Raw genomic sequence first — 18,031 nt, 5'->3', positions numbered from 1 at the left:
TCAGATGTTACTTTTGTAATATATAGACATCAGTTTTCTAGCCTGGCTGTGTATTATATCACGTATGGGACTTTAAAAATTACTCAGGATGCCAGAGGATCTGTGTCTCCAAGAAATTTGGATTTAAATGACCTGGGGTAGGGCCCAGTGATTACTAGCATGGACAGAACAACACATATTTCCATTTTACCCTCTGTAAAAAGGCAATGTGTCCTAGTCTACAATAGGGCATTGACCACTGTGTGCCCCCACCTAATTTCATTGTTTTATTCTCCTTATTCATAAAATCATGTGCTTACTTCTTCTAGATTGAGCATCAAGAGAATATAGAATGTAAAAGCAGTATAAACACCATGAAGAATTCCACAGATGGTCTCTTGAAAGGTCCATGTGTCTGATGTCTGGGAATGGGGTCTAAGTTTTTTTAGAGGTATACTCTGAAAAGATGTAACCAAGAAAATTCTGGCTAGTGTCTTTAAGAGGAAAGCAACTCTAGTGCTACAATTTTGTTTCTTTTTTAGACTCTAAGAAGCCAGATTTTTATTGACAGTAGCTCAGTGAAAGATGGCCAGTCATAAAACACTACTGAAGATGAATGAATACCTTGGAAATGATAGTCTTAGGTATTAATTTTCCTTGTCTACAGCCAAAGAAATGCCTGAAGGCAAAGAAAAAAATCTAAGGCGATTATATATATATATATATATATATATATATATATATATATATATATATATATATATACTTTATTTTAAAATCTTAAAAAATTGTGTGTGGCGTAAGCATGTGTGTTTTTCCATGGATGCCCATCCAGAAGGAGACCACAGGTTGACTTCAAATGGCTTTTCCCATCACTTTCCAGCTTATGTTTTCAGTCATTGTCTCTTACTGAACCTGAAACTCTCCATTTGGCTAAACTGGCTGGCCAGTGAGCCCCCAGGATCCACCTGTCTCTGCCCCTCAATGTTGAAGTTATGGACACATACCACTGTACCCTACTTTTATGTGGGTGCTGGGGATTGAAATTTAGGGCCTCAGGATTAAACAGGAATCACTTTACCCAATGAGCACCTGTCTAGCCCTACATATATTTTTCATAGGGGAATGTCAGCAATTCAGCTTGGATGACGTGGAATCAAAGGATTCCATCCCAGCAAGGCTGGCTGGCCCTACAATGGTTTTGGAGAACAGGATCAAAGTGACTGGATCTCGAATCTAGTCCTGCCTCAGAGCCAACTAGTTTTGGACAATGATATACTGGAGGACCCAACCCCAGTTCTATGGCATCAGACTATCCTTGAGAAATGGTTGGATACTGTGGGCCATAAGAGATTTTCTAGATGAGTCTAAAGCTACCTGTCTATGCTTTGCCAGAGAGGTAAGGTGTGTGTGGGAACTAGAAAAGTAGCTCTGGGTTTCTCAAACTTCAGTGTGCATGTGAACAGTGGGAGACCTTATTAAGAGCAAGATTTGGTTCAACTGGCCCTGCGTGGGATTTGAGACTTTGCCCTTATTATAAATTCCCAGGTGAGATCGCTGCTGCTGCTTTTGAGTAGCAAGGACCTTGGTCTCAAAAAAAAAAAAAAAAAAAAAAAAAGACTCATATCTCCCTCAACAAATAGTTGATGGATTTCAATGATGAATAACCTGGGGACTTAATTACATCAGAAGGAAACATCACAAAACACCTCGTTTTAATCCTATTTAACAAGAGCTTGGCTAAAGGTCATGAATACCTGGTGCCAAACGACACAGGGGGTGGCAGAATTAAAGGGAACATTCCAGAATTCAGAGATGTCTGTTTCTAATACAAAAGAGCACCTAAGGACAAGTAGAATCCATCAGACTTATTTCTTTCCTTTTCTGTCTCTGTGTCCCCATTTAATGGTAAAAATCTATGTAATGACTTACATATGAACATATATATATATATATATATATATATATATATATATATATATATATAAAGTTAGACTCATATATGTATACACTGAGATGACAGTAATACTACCACGCTGACTGACAGAACAGTAAAAGTACATGCATCTCAAGACAGATTATCTGCAGCTCATTTCTGTGTTACCTTCTGAAGGTCTGGCAATGCACACTTTTTGAAACAGGGTGAACAGTATCCCTTACAGTGGATTTCATGGCATTACTGAGTATCCCACTGGTACAGTAAGAGGCTGAGTCATTTCCTTCACCCTGCGTGATATGCTACAATTGAAACTAGGATGCCATATGCTAAGTCTAAAATGCTCAGTAGGTCCAGTAGCTTTTGGTGATTCTGCCAGCTTTTAGGTAGTATCCAGGCTGCAAAAAAGCATGAGAAAATTGTAACTTCAGTCTGCATTGGAGGTTTCTGAATAGAGGGGAGATTTCATCAGCTAATCATTAACTCTACTGGACAAAACAGATAGATGTCTGACATGCTCTCTTACAACCTTCAAGATCCTCTTTGTTGTTTTCTTGAAAATTTCTAGCCTGCGTCTGTCTTGCTCACAGCGTTACTGTGTGCATGGCTTCTAATAGAGCCCATAATGAGAATATTTATTTCCTTGTCTTTTACCATCAAGACTGTCAAGAATGTCAGAACAGCTCAAGGAGGTAGATTTCAGAGATGCTGACTGCTGCCAATGGAGACAGGCACATTTCAGAAGTCCATGGCAATTTTTAATAACATTCTCTGTGGGAAGAGGGAAGGAGTTAGGCAACTCATCATCAGGCAACAGCCTCCTCACTTCATCATATTGTGTCTTTCTTAGTGCTATCATTGCAGCAGGGAAGAGAGGTACTTTGAACATACACCTCTAAGATAAATTGTCAGAGTCAATGTTGTGTTACAGAAGCTTAATGCTGTGAAGATGTTCATAGAAGAAATTAGCAAAACCCCAATCTTTATTTTAATCAGCTTTCATATTCAGAAGAGCTAACCTGAACAAATTTCACCCAAATCAAAACACATTTCTATGGTTAACTGGTTTCCTTTATGAAGGACAGACCTTCGATAATGCAAACACACTTAATAAAGACATTCATTAGCATTTATTGAGTTGCAATTATGGAATAATGCGACTAAAAGGGACCTGAGAGATTTGTTGTAATTTCTTCTCTTATAAGACAGGAAGAGTGAGGCCTAGAAATATCAAAATATTTGTACAACTTAAAATAATGATTTTTAATTAGAACCAGGAGCAGCCCTCATATCTGTGAGTGTAGTGCTTCTGATCGTCATTTGTAAGGAAATGAATTAGCAAGAAATGTGGTGATATACTGTGTACCCTAATAAGCTTATTTGGGGATCAGAGGACAGAGCCAGCCACTAGATTAGACATAGAGGCTGACAGTGGTGGCACACACCCTTAATCCTATCACTTGGGAGGCAGAGATCCATACCTCTGTGAGTTCAAGGCCACACTAGGAACACAGTTAGGCAGTGGTGGCACACGCCTTTAACCCCAGAACTTGAGATCTCATACCTTTGCTTGGAAAGCACACATGCCTTTAATCTCAAGAAGTGATGGCTGGGTGGAGAACAGTATATAAGGTGTGAGGAGACAGGAACTAAAGAGCAGTTCAGCTGAGACCATCAGGGGTGAGGACTCAGAGGCTTTCAGTATGATGATTCTTCAGCTGAGGAGTTGGCAAGGTGATGTTGGCTGTGGCTTGTTCTGCTTCTCTTATTTTTCAGCTTTCACCCCAATATTTGGCTCCAGGGTTTTTTTTATTAATAAGACCACTTAGCAATTTGTGTTACAAAGGAATACATCCCTTTCTAAAAACACATACCCCAGAACCCTAACAATCCCGTGTCCCAGGCAGAATTTACTGGTTGCTTTCCTTTCCTACTGCTTCATAAGCAGTGTGCTCATGCTGGGAGTGCAAGCTTTAGAGCTATCTTACTAATTGTTTTTAGTTCTGCTGGAAATGTTAAGTGTGACATTAGATTAAAAAGGAAGTTACAGAGGTAAGGACATGGCTCAGTCAGTAAACTGTTCTTCAAACAAGCTAGAAAATCTGAGTGTGAGCTCCAGAACCACATAAAAAAAACTCTGTGATGGTATATATCCTCATCTCACTGCTGGGGAGGCAAAGACATGTGGATGTCTGTGGCTTATTGGACAGTGAACTCAGCCTGCCTGAAAATCTCCAGACCCAAGAGAAACTGTCTTAAAACAAAACAAAACAAAACAAAACAAAACAATCCAAACGCATAAAAGTGGGTAGCTCCTGAGGAATGCCATCCAAGGTTAACTATGGCCTTACACACCACACACACACACACACACACACACACACACACACACACACACAGCCTATGTCATATATACAAAATTTTAAATACAAGACAAAAACAGTAGTTTCAAACAGCAAGTTTAAATGTTTGCTCTTTCAGTCATGAATTCCAAACAGAAAATTTATGTGATCATGATGGTAGATACCAAACTAAATCAGATCTCTTTACTGAGAGTACAGTGCTGTGAAATAGTTTTTTTGTACACTATGAAGATGTGTTGCTCTCATTGGTTTAATAAAGAGTTAATGGGCAATAGCTAGTCAGGAAGAAGTTAGGCAGGACTTGCAGACAAGGAAAAAGAAAGCATGGGAATGAAAAAGGGTGAAGTCATTAGGAGACTTGGTGAGAAGCAAGATGAACTTGCTGTGCTGAAAAAAGATACTGCCATGTGTTAGACTGTAGATAAGAAATATGGGTTAATTTAAGATGTAAGAGCTAGTTAGTAACAAGCCTAAGCTATCAGCCAAGTATTTATAATTAATAATAAGTCTCCATGTTGTTTATTGGGTAGCCAGCAGTCCTGATAAAAATAACTGCCAACAATAGAGATTATTAATCTTTGAGAAAAATAATTTATTTAGTTTAGGTTTACATATATGAGTGTTTTGTCTACGTGTATGTATGTGCATCACACATATGTCTGGTTCCTGAGGAAGCCAGAAGAGGGTTCAGATAATCTAGAACTGGAATTACAGAGGACTATAAGCCACGATGTGGGTGCTAGGAATCAAACACATGTTCTCTATAAGAGCATCTTAACTACTTAGCCAACTCTCCAGCCCCTGATTTTTTTTTTGAAGACAATGTTGAGAGTTTATTACATTTATTTTTTTATTGTTTTTTTCCTTTTATTTTATTTTACAATACCATTTAGTTCTACATATCAGCCACGGATTCCCTTTTTCTCCCCCCTCCTGCCCCCCTCCCCTTCCCCCCAGCCCATCCCCCATTCCCACCTCCTCCAGGGCAAAGCCTCCCCTGAGGACTGAGATCAACCTGGTAGACTCAGTCCAGGCAGGTCCAGTTCCCTCCTCCCAGACTGAGCCAAGGGTCCCTGCATAAGCCCCAGGTTTCAAACAGCCAACTCATGCAATGAGCACAGGACCCGGTACCACTGCCTAGATGTCTCCCAAACAGATCAAGCCAGCCCCTGATCTTATCAAGTTTGTTGCTGAAAACTTTTGTTAAGGGGCTGGATAGAAAGCTCAGCTATTAAGAGCACTGGCTGCTCTTGCAGGGTACCCAGGTTTGATTCCCAGAACCCATACAGCAGCTCAAAACAATTTGTAATTCCAGTTCTGGGGATCCAATGCCCTCTTTTGATCTCAGGCACTAGATCCGTTTATGGTATGCATACATATGCTCAAGTAAAATAAACACATACCTAAAATTAACACAAAAATCCCTTGTGAAATTCTAATATACATTATTACTTAACCCTGAATGTGCTGTAACTATTGTTGGTATTTCTCAGTATTCTCCTTTATGAGGCAAGTGTTTAAAACACTTGATTTTTCAGTGTCCTTTGCCCCTTGGTATGATTAAACAAAATAGTATTTGAACTGTTTCCCCTTAGTTAGCTGTTTCAGCAAATTATTAAACCTGACTTAGTAGTAGCTGGTCAGAAGCACTGGAGATAAGGAAGTTAGTTGCTCCTGGCCCTGGAGGTAGAGTAGCCATTTGGATATGAGCCTTTTCTCTGTGGGGTTGATGCTAACTCTAGGCAGTGGCATCAGGATGGAACTGAATCAGTGCATAGCCAGCTGGTATACAGAGTGCTAGAGAATTGGTTGTTGGTGTAGAAAATCAAAACATTCATACTTCATGTCTGGAGCATAATGGAGACAGTTTATAGATCCTTTCCCAGACCCAGAATGGGATAAAAATAACTAAGCATCATCTTTTCCTTTTAACCCTGTAGAGATGGAACAGATACTGATAATTTATCTACATTGTCTGACCAAGCAAGAGGAATCTGACTTTCACTGACTTGGGCATCTATTTCTTTGTGCCAGGTACACAGTGGGATGAAACATTTGTACAATCTGATATTTTCCTATCCTAATTATGGGAGGCATTCACAACATCTCTGACTGTACATAGAAGGACTATGGGAATCTCTATAAATGACACTGTTCCCTCAGCTGGTGTCAAGAGGGAAAACATCTTGCAAGAAAAATATCAGCCAGTGAAGTGTATACACATGGACATGTTTCTAGGTACCTCCAGAATGGGGTGGCGGGCCGCACAGGAGTACCATTCCTTGACCTCGACGGACCGACACTGTGCTTCTTGTTCTTGTCTTAAAGTTTTCAAGATCTGTTGGGAGAAATGAAGGAAAACACATTTAAGCTTTATGGCCCTAAAATATCAAGGGAGACAGCCCCTCTTTCCAATAAGGTAGTTGTGTGAGAAATGTCCCGGATTGCATCTATAACAGGGAAATTCTGTTTAGCTGATACTGCAATCTTTTAGCAATATTGTTCATTACTCCTGGATTCCATTTGCTAGATTGTCCAATAAAACAGGCACTTCCCATGTGTATCTATTGAGACTTGGAATAACCAAAATTAAATGTGCAATTTAGTTCCTCTGATAACACTAGTCAGTTTTTGAGTACTCAATAACTACATATAACACTGCAAAACACACATAAGGAACACTTCTATCATTCTGGAAAGTTCTACTGGGCATTAACAACTTAGGTGAAGAAACTGAAGTTTGTAGGACCCCCTGTAGTTAAGTGTCATTGTTATATGATACAAACTCTTATTTCTGATACAATACTCATTTCACAAACCAATTTTATGCAATTATACTTCTCTCTATATATTTATATATATTGGTAACAGACACACACACACACACACACACACACACACACACACACACACACACGCACACACACACATACACACACACAGATTCCCTACCCCCTCACTCTGATTTTTAGAGCTATAGTCCCCAGATTCAGTACAAGCTGGTCCTAAACTCAGAACTTCAAACACTCTATTCTTTTTTGTTTGTTTGTTTTTGATTTTTCGAGACAGGGTTTCCCTGTGTAGCTTTGCGCCTTTCCTGGGACTCACTTGGTAGCCCAGGCTGGCCTTGAACTCACAGAGATCCGCCTGCCTCTGCCTCCCGAGTGCTGGGATTAAAGGCGTTCGCCACCACCGCCCGGCCAAACACTCTTCCAGCTGTTGGGATTGCCAGACTCAATTCTTCTGTGCATACATTATATGTATATGTGTATGTGTATATGTATATATAAGTGCAGTATAAAAAGACATATTTTCAAACAGATTATTTTGAGTTTATATCTCTTTGTAAATATTGATAAGGGGCTGATTATCATTCTTTTGGGGAAAAACTTCTACTTCTACAAGGAGGAGAGACAAGACATTTATAGCCCAAAGGTCACAACTGGAAGAAACAAATAACTAGTTGCAAGTAAATGAGTGATATAAAATACATATAATAGAGTGGCAGATGTTATTCAACAGAGTATTTTAACCTCCTACCTACCCAGTATAAATTCTCCTAATAATGATTATAGAAAGATTCATTTCTTCATTTTATTCCTTCTGTCTGAATCATTGGATCTAAAACCCCATTTTGGATTTCAGATTTTTTCTGATTCAAGTATGTCATATGGGGTCATAAGTCATATGGTAGTACCCACTGGGGTAGAATAACAATGACTTCTTCCTTGGCCGCTGCTTTGCAATTATTTATAAAAGATGAACTACAATTACATAAAAATTATGAGTTTAGAATCATTACTGTCTATACTTACTATGAAACTTGTGAGTGACAGAGCCACATGAGCCTAGATGACCTTTCCACAGTTACAAATTGACATGTTTCATACTTAGTTTATTTTCAGGGAAAGTTTAGGATTCACAAAAAGTATGCACCATCATGTCTTCACACAGCTTTTTCTAGAACTGGGAAAAGCTTAAGCCTATATGGGCTTTATAAAATTATTATTATTTTTAGACAGTTTCCACTTGGTACCACCAGCATGCAAATACTATGAGAATGGTGTTTCTATCCTATACTGACCCAAGAGATCTGTCAATTGCTCCACTGCAGGACTTAATCATATCAATCCAAGGCCTATTATGGTGAAGGGGGAAAAGGACACACACCCTGGACACAGAACCAAACAGTGCTAGAATCCAAAATATGTTTATGATGTAGTGTACTTCTTATCTAAAGGTGTCTTAGTTACTTCTTTATTGCTATGATAGGTCACTATGCCTAACACATTTATAAAAGAAAGTGTTTAATTTGGGGCTCATGGTTGCAGAGGGTTAGAGTCTATGACCTCTATGGTGGGGAGCATGGCATCACACAGGCAGGCATGGCATGTCAGCAGTAATTGAGTTTTCATCTTGATCCACAAGCGGGAGGAAGAGAAGGAGACACTGAAAGTAGCCTGTGTTTTTTATATTATTATATTTATCCATTTATTTTATATCCCAACTGCAGTTTCTCCTCCCTCCTTTCTTCCATCCCCCTCCCACCCACTCCTCTGTTACCATTGAGAAAGGGCCAAGCCTCCCATGTCGTCAATAAAGCATGACATATCAAGTTGCGGGAGGACTAAGCTCCTCCCCTTACATTAAGGCGGGGCAAGGCAACCCAGTATGAGAAATAGGTTCTTGGAAGCCAGCCAAAGTGTTAGGGATAGTTCCTGCTTCCACCAAGAATCCTACAAGTAGACCAAGCTACACAATTGTCACACATACATAGAGGACCTAGGTCAGTCCCATGCTGGCTCCCCAGCTGTTGGTCCAGAGTCTGTGAGCTCCTATGAGTACAGGTTGGTTGTTTCTGTGGGTTCCCTTGTGATGACCTTGGCATCGTGGCTCTTAAAAATCCTTCCTCCCTCTCCTCAACAGGATTCCCCGAGCTCAGCCTAGTGCTTGGCTATGGGTCTCTGCGTCTGTTCCCATCAGTCTCTAGATGAAGGCTCTCTGATGACAATTGGAGCAGTCACCAATCTGATTACAGGAGAAGGCCAGTTCAGTCTACCTATCCACAATTGCTAGGAATCTTAGCTGGGGTTATCCTTGTGGATTTGTGGGAGTTTCCTTTGTACCACATTTCTACCTGACCTGAAAATGTATCCCTTCATTCCCCATTAAGAGGGCTGGAGAGATGGCTCAGCCTTTAAAGGCTAGACTCAAACCAAAAATAACCTGTGCTTTTTGAAACCACAAAGCCTGTCCCCAGTGGCACACCTCCTACAACAACCCCATACCTCCTAATCTTTCCCAAACAGTTACACTAACTGGGGACCCAACATTCAAGTATATGATCCTTTGGGGGCCATTTTTGTAGCTAGAGTTTTCCTACCTTGCCCACAGTCAGGACAAATCTTTGTCACCCGCCAGTCCCACAGCCGCTCAGACCCAACCAAGTAAACACAGAGACTTATATTGCTTACAATCTGTATGACCGTGGCAGGCTTCTTGCTAACTGTTCTTATAGCTTAAATTAATCCATTTCCATAAATCTATACCTTGCCACGTGCTCATGGCTTACCGGCATCTTCACAGGCTGCTTGTCATTGTGGGGGCTGGCAGTGACTCCCTCCGCCTTCCTGCTCTTTCTTTTCTCCTCTCCGTTAGTCCTGCCTATACTTCCTGCTTAGCCACTGGCCAATCAGTGTTTTATTTATTGACCAATCAGAGCAATTTGACATACAGACCATCCCACAGCACATTTTCATTCAAACCACTACAAACAGGTCCTATGTTATGGGTGGGGCAAACATTCTTTTTTAAAATTTTATTTAAGGAAATGGTATGAAAAGGAGATAAAGTAGATGTTTTTTTAAAGCTTTGTTATGAAATTAGTATTTTAAATAATAATTTCTATAAGAGATACTGAAGCCCACTAAATGATCACTTCAGTTTCATTCTTTGCATAAGTCATCTATATTTTTTTATAGATATCTCATTCAGTTTTCAGAGTGGCATAAAAAATTAATAATTTAATTGGTAATAGGTACTCAATCCATTTAGAACTAAGCAACTATTGTTTCTGATTTAAGAAACAATGTGAAGAAATGGGAAAAGGAGCTACGAAGATCCCTCAGTGGTTAATAGAACTTTCTAGTCTTCCAAAGGTCCTGGGCACAGTTCCCAGTACCCATTGGCAACTCACAACAGTTTGAAGCACCAGTTCCAGCAGGTGTGATACTCTTTCTGGTTTCCACAGTCACTGAACACACATGGTGCACATACATACATGCAAGCATAACACTCATACATATAAAAAGAAAAGTAAGTAAATTTGGGAAAAAATGGGAAAGAGCCTAAGGAAACAATACAATGTTCAAGTGTCCTACTTGAGCTTTAAAAAGTGGGACTCAGATTTCTCCCTTTTTATTTTATGAATGCCATCCAGTTTTAAAATATTTGAATGCTCGTATTGTTTACTCATGTGACATTTGAGGAAATATTCAGAAATATTTGTTTGTAGTTAATAAAATGTATTCCTGATGGTAGAACTTATGCACTTCTAATTGATAGGTGGTATTTGGACAGACCTGAGTTTGGGAAATAATTCTGCCTCTTATTAGTTGTGCTGACCTTGGACACATCTTAATTTTATGACATGTAAACTGAGAATTACATGTGCTTTGTTTTATATTAAGAATCATGGCAAAAGTTAAATGAAATACTATGAGAAAGAGTGTCTATCCAAGCACAAATCCTTTATGCAATAAGGTTGGTCTTTAGTATATGCTTCTGTCCACTAAAGAATGCTATAATCCCATGGAAAATTATTCCCTAAGCATCTCATCTAAAAAAAAGCATCCAACTTGCAACGAACAACGGAATGAGATGTGGATGCTAAGAAAAAAATGATATATATGTCCATTTGTAAGATTATATGGCAGGTTTTGAATTGATATTTTCAAATATCATAACCCACCCATAGTCTAACTGCTAGCTAGTAATACTGTAATTTTCTAAGTCAAAGGACTGTGTATGTGAATGAACAATTTTCTGCTTGTACACTCATGTCTAAGCTTTTTACTGACAATATTTATAACCCATATAATAAAATGTGAATTATATATTATAAATATAAAATATATAACTTTCATTGTCAAATATATTTTTACATACTTATCTAGCACCAAAATCTAAACCAAAAAAAAAAAACCAAAAACAAAAACAAAAACCCATGACAGAGTTAGAGTCAAGCTACATACATTTTGTTCCAAATGGCTGTTTTAACTATATAGAAGTACACAGAGATGTATAGGCTTTGGGTCCGGTTAATTTCAGTGTGTGTGTGTGTGTGTGTGTGTGTGTGTGTATGTGCTGTTAGGTTGCAATAGTAAAGTCCATAAATAAAATATATACAATATATAAATACAAACTAACGTATTTGCAGTCACTTTTTCTCCAAAGCTTTGATATTGAATAATGACCATAGCAGCAACACTAAGAAAGATAATGCCTTATGGGTAATACATCTTCACCCTGACCATTACACAGCTTGCAAAAATACCCACTTTCAAATCATACTGAGGTCATTCCACGTACTTTTCTTACACATCTTTGGCTCACTCCACCATGGATCCAATTCTCCATTCATGGCTAATGTAACAGAATTCAGTGCTAATGTAAGAAAATTCAGTGTTTCAGTACTCAAGCACTTGGAAAATGTCAGGATAGTATAGTCATGTCTTTCCCTCCAGAGTCTTACACGCACGCACACATGCACGTGCACGCGCACACACATAGAGTCCATACTTTGACTAGGAATTTAGTGAAGTCAAGGACAAATAGCACCTAAACCAGTTACTTGACAAAAATAAAGTTTGTGATGATGAATTTTCTATCAATGAACGTAAGAGTAGCTCCATTTCGATGCAGTGTGTGTTGGCTAAGGATATTGGTCTCAAAACTTCCCTTCCCTATGGATGAGAACATGGCATGAGAACTTAATGTGGGAATTTAAATACAGGATAAAAAAGATGAAACAGGAAGAGAGGAGGCAGAAATAACTTTAGGAAGACAGGAATGTTGCATGTAGGAAAGTAATGAACTATTATCTCTGAGTTCTCCCTTTAACTCATACATTTGGTTACTAAAGTCATGACTGAATATAAAGGCAAAATGTATGAAAAAGAATGAATATCAATGTACCACAGTTTCTTAAAACAGCATGTTTTTCTAGGTTTACATGTGTGCAACGCATAGATTTTTAAAAATAACTATCTTTAGTTTTGTGGTAATTTCATTTGTCATCATTTTACATAAAAATTTAAGAGATAATGTGCTGAGGGATGAACAGTTTTATGGTAGATATGTTTTCAAATCATATTTCTTATAGCCAACTATCTATCCTTTATTTTCTTATGCTGTCTGATATTGATATCTTGTTTTTGACTAAATTAGAAAATGTGCTACAGTATTTGGAATGAGCTAGCTCATCAAGGACACAAAAGTGATTTAGCAGTTAAATTCCTGGAGGGATGGAGGGGCACAAAGGCCTTCAGACTGCAACATGCAATCACTAATCAAAAGCCTTAGAACAGAAAGGCATTTGGAATTCAAACCACAGAGTAAATCAGAGAGTAAGATGGAAAACATCTAAATATTTCCTGTCTAGAAAGTTATTAAATGCTGAGAGCTGGTTAAAAAAAGTAGCTTACCATAAATACTTGGACATTGACTAAGAAAAAGCAATTTATTTAAGCCACCATTAAGAGACCGGCCATTGCACATGTGGGCAGGAAGGGCTGAAGCTATCTGCAAGCTGGCACCTCCCAGAGGAGCATATAAAAAGTTGAGTTGTAAAATGGCCAGGAAAGGTTAATGAGATAGTAACACACATCATGGTTTGCTCTAAGTCCACAGAGGAAAGGTAGAAAATGAAGAATGAAAAATGGCACAGTAAACTATGCACATAATGCAGTCACTTTTAGTTATGTATTCTGTGTATTATATAAGTTTTAAAATAAAATTTATATTTTTTCGTGAGTTGGACAGACCTGGATTCTATTAATTCCCTCAATGTATCCTTAGCACAAGAAACTGTCATCACCCATCTCCTGTCTTACTGCTTCCTTCAGTTTTGAAAAAAAAAGCAATCAATAAGTAAATCAATATCAACCCAGGAAGATGGTCAAGTAATACATTGGTTATGAATATGATTTCCATAATGATGATTTCACCATTTATAAAAAGAAAGAGGTATTTTCAGAGAGTAATTCCCAAACCCTGTTACCAGGCAGCATATTTTAAATCATGTCTCAAATGTGTTCCATTTGCTCTCTAAGTGTGGGTGCACATAGGCATGGTTCTTAGGATTGCAAAGGCTCATAGCCAGAATAAATCTGAATTCAGGAAACCTCATGAGTTGCAAAAACGACATTTTTTTTTTAATATTCTTTCCACTCAGGAAGAATGAAGAAACCATTAGTGAGACTGGCATGGTTGACTGGATTTCCAAGTGTGAGTTTATAGCAAGAGGAAGAATTGCTTAATGGTTTATCACACTGGCTTTGGAGTCAAAGGCCTGGTGTATGAGCTCAGCACTCATGCTCCAACGCTGTGTGATGTGGGTGAATTCTTTAATCTCCTTGAACTTCAATTTCTTCATCTCTGGTATCAGGTCAATAATTCCTATCTTGTCGGGATTTCTGAAGATTAAAATGATGTGTGTAAAGCACTTAACTCACTGCCTGCTCCAAAGTGAGTGTTCTATAAGTGTTAGTACAACCATTACCGTGTTTGAGCATCGAAGAAAATTCTACACAAAATGACCTACTAGGAGAAAATGAGTTTAAATTTCTACTAAAGTAACATTGACATTTGTGTGTCAGAGTCAAAGTTCTCTTAGAACATAACACACACACACACACACACACACACATACACACACACACACACCACACCATACCACAACACAACACACTATACTGATACTACTTAAACATATCCTTTTTTTCTATGTTTTTAAGCCCACACAGGTGCTCCAGTCCAACCAGTACTTTATCCCTGTGAGTCTACAGGCTGCAGTCTTCATGTGACTTACATTTATAAATATTGTGGCTCCAGGTAATTTCCTATAAGAAATTCTTTGTAAAATATTATGGTTTGAGAGAATCTGTGCTGCTTTTTACTATAAAAGATAAAAAAGTATTCATGAAATAGGAAATTTTCTGCTTTAAAATCAAATGTATTATTTATATTTTTAGATTTTTTTTTTGAGACATGGTCTCAAACAGTGTAAGGTAGTCTCAGATTTGCTATGTAATTGCGGATAACCTTGAACTTATGATCCTTCTGCTTCTACATACAGAGAATTGAGACTGTGGGCATGTGCCACTACACATAGTTTTATGTGGTGCTGAAGATAATAACCAGGACTCTGAGCATACTAAGCAGTCTCTCTATCAACCAAATTACATACACTGTCAGCCCTACTATGCTATTTTAAATGATAAATAAAAATATAGTATTGTAAACATTCAGCCATTAAAGTTTTAGGAGTTCATTCTTCACACTAAAATTAAAAAAAATATAAATAAAAGCTTAGATAAGTTCAGGTATACTGATACTGATAATCATAAAATATTGATAGAAGTGCATATATCTTACTCTTTCTTTTTTAGAAAATATAATTTTACTTTTTATTCCACATCTGTGTGTTTGTCTCTGTTGGGAATGTACAAACGAGTGCTGATGAGTGCAGAAGGGGAAGCTGAGTCCCAGGAGCTAGAGTTTCAGGAGGTCATGGGTGCTGAAGACTAGACTCAGGCTCTCTGGAGAAAGTACACAATCTTACCCACCAAGCCCTCTCTCTTAATCTTTCTATGTTAGTCACTTTCAATTGTTTTATCCAATGTTCAGCAAATTTTTATAATTTAATTTAATTTTACATATCAGCCATGGATTCCCTTGTTCTCTCCCCTCCCGCTCCCCTTCCCCCCAACCCACCCCCCATTCCTATCTCCTCCAGGGCAAAGACTCCCCTGAGGATTGAGTTCAATCTGGTAGATTCAGTCCAGGCAGGTCCAGTCCCCTTCTCCCAGGCTGAGCCAAGTGTCCCTGCATAAGCCCCAGGTTTCTAACAGCCAACTCATGCACTGAGTACAGGACCCGGTCCCACTGCCTAGATGCCTCCCAAACAGATCAAGCTAATCAACTGTCTCACTTATCCAGAGGGCCTGATCCAGTTGGGGGCCACTCAGCTATTGGTTCATAGTTCATGTGTTTCTATTGGTTTGTTTATTTGTCCCTGTGCTTTATCCAACCTTGGTTTCAACAATTCTTGCTCATACAAACCCTCCTTTTTCTCACCAATTCGACTCCTGGAGCTCCACCTGGGGCCTGACCTTGGATCTCTGCATCCGGTTCCCTCAGTCATTGGATGGGGTTTCTAGCATGACAATTAGAGTGTTTGGCCATCCTATCACCAGAAAAATTTTTTTGAGCTCCTTGTTTGGTGCCAGCTATGGTTGTTGGCCATTTTCTCTCAGCAACAACTAAGCAAAACAAAGCAAATCCCATCCTATCTATACCTTTTCCAAATGCCTGGAAATCATTGTCTCTTTTTTTTTTTTTTCTGTCTAAACTAAGGAGCCCACACGTTTTAAAGTATAGCATTTTTTTAAAATATAATATTTAATATATACTAAATATAACACTTTTATAATTTATTTTTATTTTATGGGCATTGGTGTTTTTGTCTGTATGTATGTCTATGTGAGGTCATCAGATCTTGGAGTTACAGACAGTTGTTAGCTGCAATGTGGGTGCTGGGAATTAAATCCAGGGCCTGTAGAAGAGCAGTCAGTGTTCTTAACCACTGAGCCATCTTTCCAACCCCTAAATATAACATTTTCATTAATTGTTTGAGAATTTCGTGCATGTATACAAACTATTTTATCATATTCATCCTCCAGGTCCAGTTCTCCCTAAAATCATCTCAGAACATTCCCTTCCCACTCCCAAATACCTGTCCCCTCTCTTTTTCCCCTCTATAAGCCACCAAGTTCATTTTGAGCTACATATATGCTCCTAGGTGTATGGATACCTAACTCAATGGAGCTTTGTCAAGCTTCTAGGGAGTCACACTCTTAAAAAGAACTGGCTCTTTCTCCTCTAGAAGCCATCAGCTCTCAACAGCATTTCAGCTATCACTGAGGTCTTGGGAGTGTCCTTTCCTGTTGTGGAATATTAGCTTAAGATGTGTTACATTTGCTTATGCTGTGGAATACATTTTTAATGATGCAAATATGTGTTTCATTCTTTTATGTTGCATTTGTTTAACTCTGTAAAGCTGTGTTATTTTGTCTAAAACACCCGATTGGTCTAATAAGGAGCTGAACAGCCAATAGCTAGGCAGGAGAGAGAAATAGGTGGGGCTGCCAGGCAGAGAGAATAAATAGGAGGAGAAATCTAGGCTCCTAAAGAGGAAGAACGAGGGGCAAGAAAAGGAGGAGAGGAGGAGACCAGGAGTCAGCCACCCAGCCACACTGCCAGCCATGGAGTCAGAAAGAAAGAAAGGTATATAAAATAGAGAAGGTAAAAGCCCATAGGCAAAAGGTAGATGGGATAATTTAAGTTTAGAAAAGTTGGCTAGAAATAAGCCAAACTAAGGTCGAACATTCATAAGTAAGAATAGGTCTCTGTGTATTTATTTAGGAGCTGGGTGGCAGGTCTTGTAAGAGTCAAAGAGTAAAGAAATCCAACTACACCTCCCTATGCTGGAATATTGACTGGCTTGATCTTGGACAGGGCTCTGGATCTTACACTTTGTGTAGGATTGACATTAACAGTGAATGTCTTTTCTGATCCTCTTTATATTGACGATACTTAATAGTAAAGAGTGATTTAATTCAGTCAAGTCACTACTACTTAACAAGTCAGAAGTAGCACTGCAGATATATAGCATAGGACTTTGGGATAGTTATAAAAATAATAATAAAACAAATGAAGGAGAGTTTAATCCATGAAGCATGAAGGGATTAGTTTCATCACTGAGAAACTAAGATGGAGAAGAGCATGTGAAGATGGCCAAAGACACATTTGGTCAGCAATCCTGCTTTTAGTGAAGCAGGACGATATCCTATTCTATGTTCCTTGAAACATAGCATATTTCTTAAAATGTATTACTGCCCTGCCTTTCTTTTCAAGAACAAAACTCCAATAAGCAATGAAGATAACATAGTCAATATTACATGCTGAGGAGACTTCTTTGAGCTACTTTGACTACCTCACCACTTTCATAAACAGTACTTCTTCAGAAGAACATGAGGCCAATCCTAACTAGGTCATACACAGAACACACTGTTCCATGTGTTTCTGCATATGTTTCTCACAACCACTCTATGAAGTTGGTTCTATTATTCATTCTGCTTAATAACATGAAAAATCAGTACCCAAGGTCACAGATGGAAAACAAGGAAGAGGTTGAACTAGAATCCAGATCTTTCCAACACAAAAGCCCATACATTTGGCCTCTGTTCCATTTTGAGTTAAATAATTGAATTAAAAATTTGCAGCTGGTTGCTTGATCTGCCCAGGTAATACTCACACTTTCTCACCCCTCAACTATTATTCTCTAGGCCTCACAAGAAAATGAAGTTTGCTTTGTTGCCCTTTTCTCTGAAAGTGTAGGACTTTCCAGGCAGCTATTTTTATTTCTCATGTGAGTTCTTTCCTTTCCTTCATCTCTGACATACTCTATTTT

General features: G+C 38.5%; 1 protein-coding gene across 6 annotated transcripts in view; it reads right to left on the bottom strand.

The window, feature by feature from the left end:
* Cntn4 (contactin 4) overlaps positions 1-18,031 on the bottom strand; it is a 1,007,992-nt gene that overhangs the window by 270,667 nt on the left and 719,294 nt on the right. For all 6 annotated transcript variants that reach the window (XM_042273735.2, XM_042273733.2, XM_042273730.2 and 3 more), the window contains one exon: positions 6,521-6,616. In XM_042273735.2, coding sequence (XP_042129669.1) covers positions 6,521-6,616 — 96 coding nt within the window. The remainder of the gene's footprint in view (positions 1-6,520; positions 6,617-18,031) is intronic.

This window comes from Peromyscus maniculatus, chromosome 3 (genome assembly GCF_049852395.1).
Source record: "Peromyscus maniculatus bairdii isolate BWxNUB_F1_BW_parent chromosome 3, HU_Pman_BW_mat_3.1, whole genome shotgun sequence".
NCBI classification, from domain to species: domain Eukaryota; kingdom Metazoa; phylum Chordata; class Mammalia; order Rodentia; family Cricetidae; genus Peromyscus; species Peromyscus maniculatus.
This window is presented reverse-complemented; position numbering and strand designations above follow the sequence as displayed.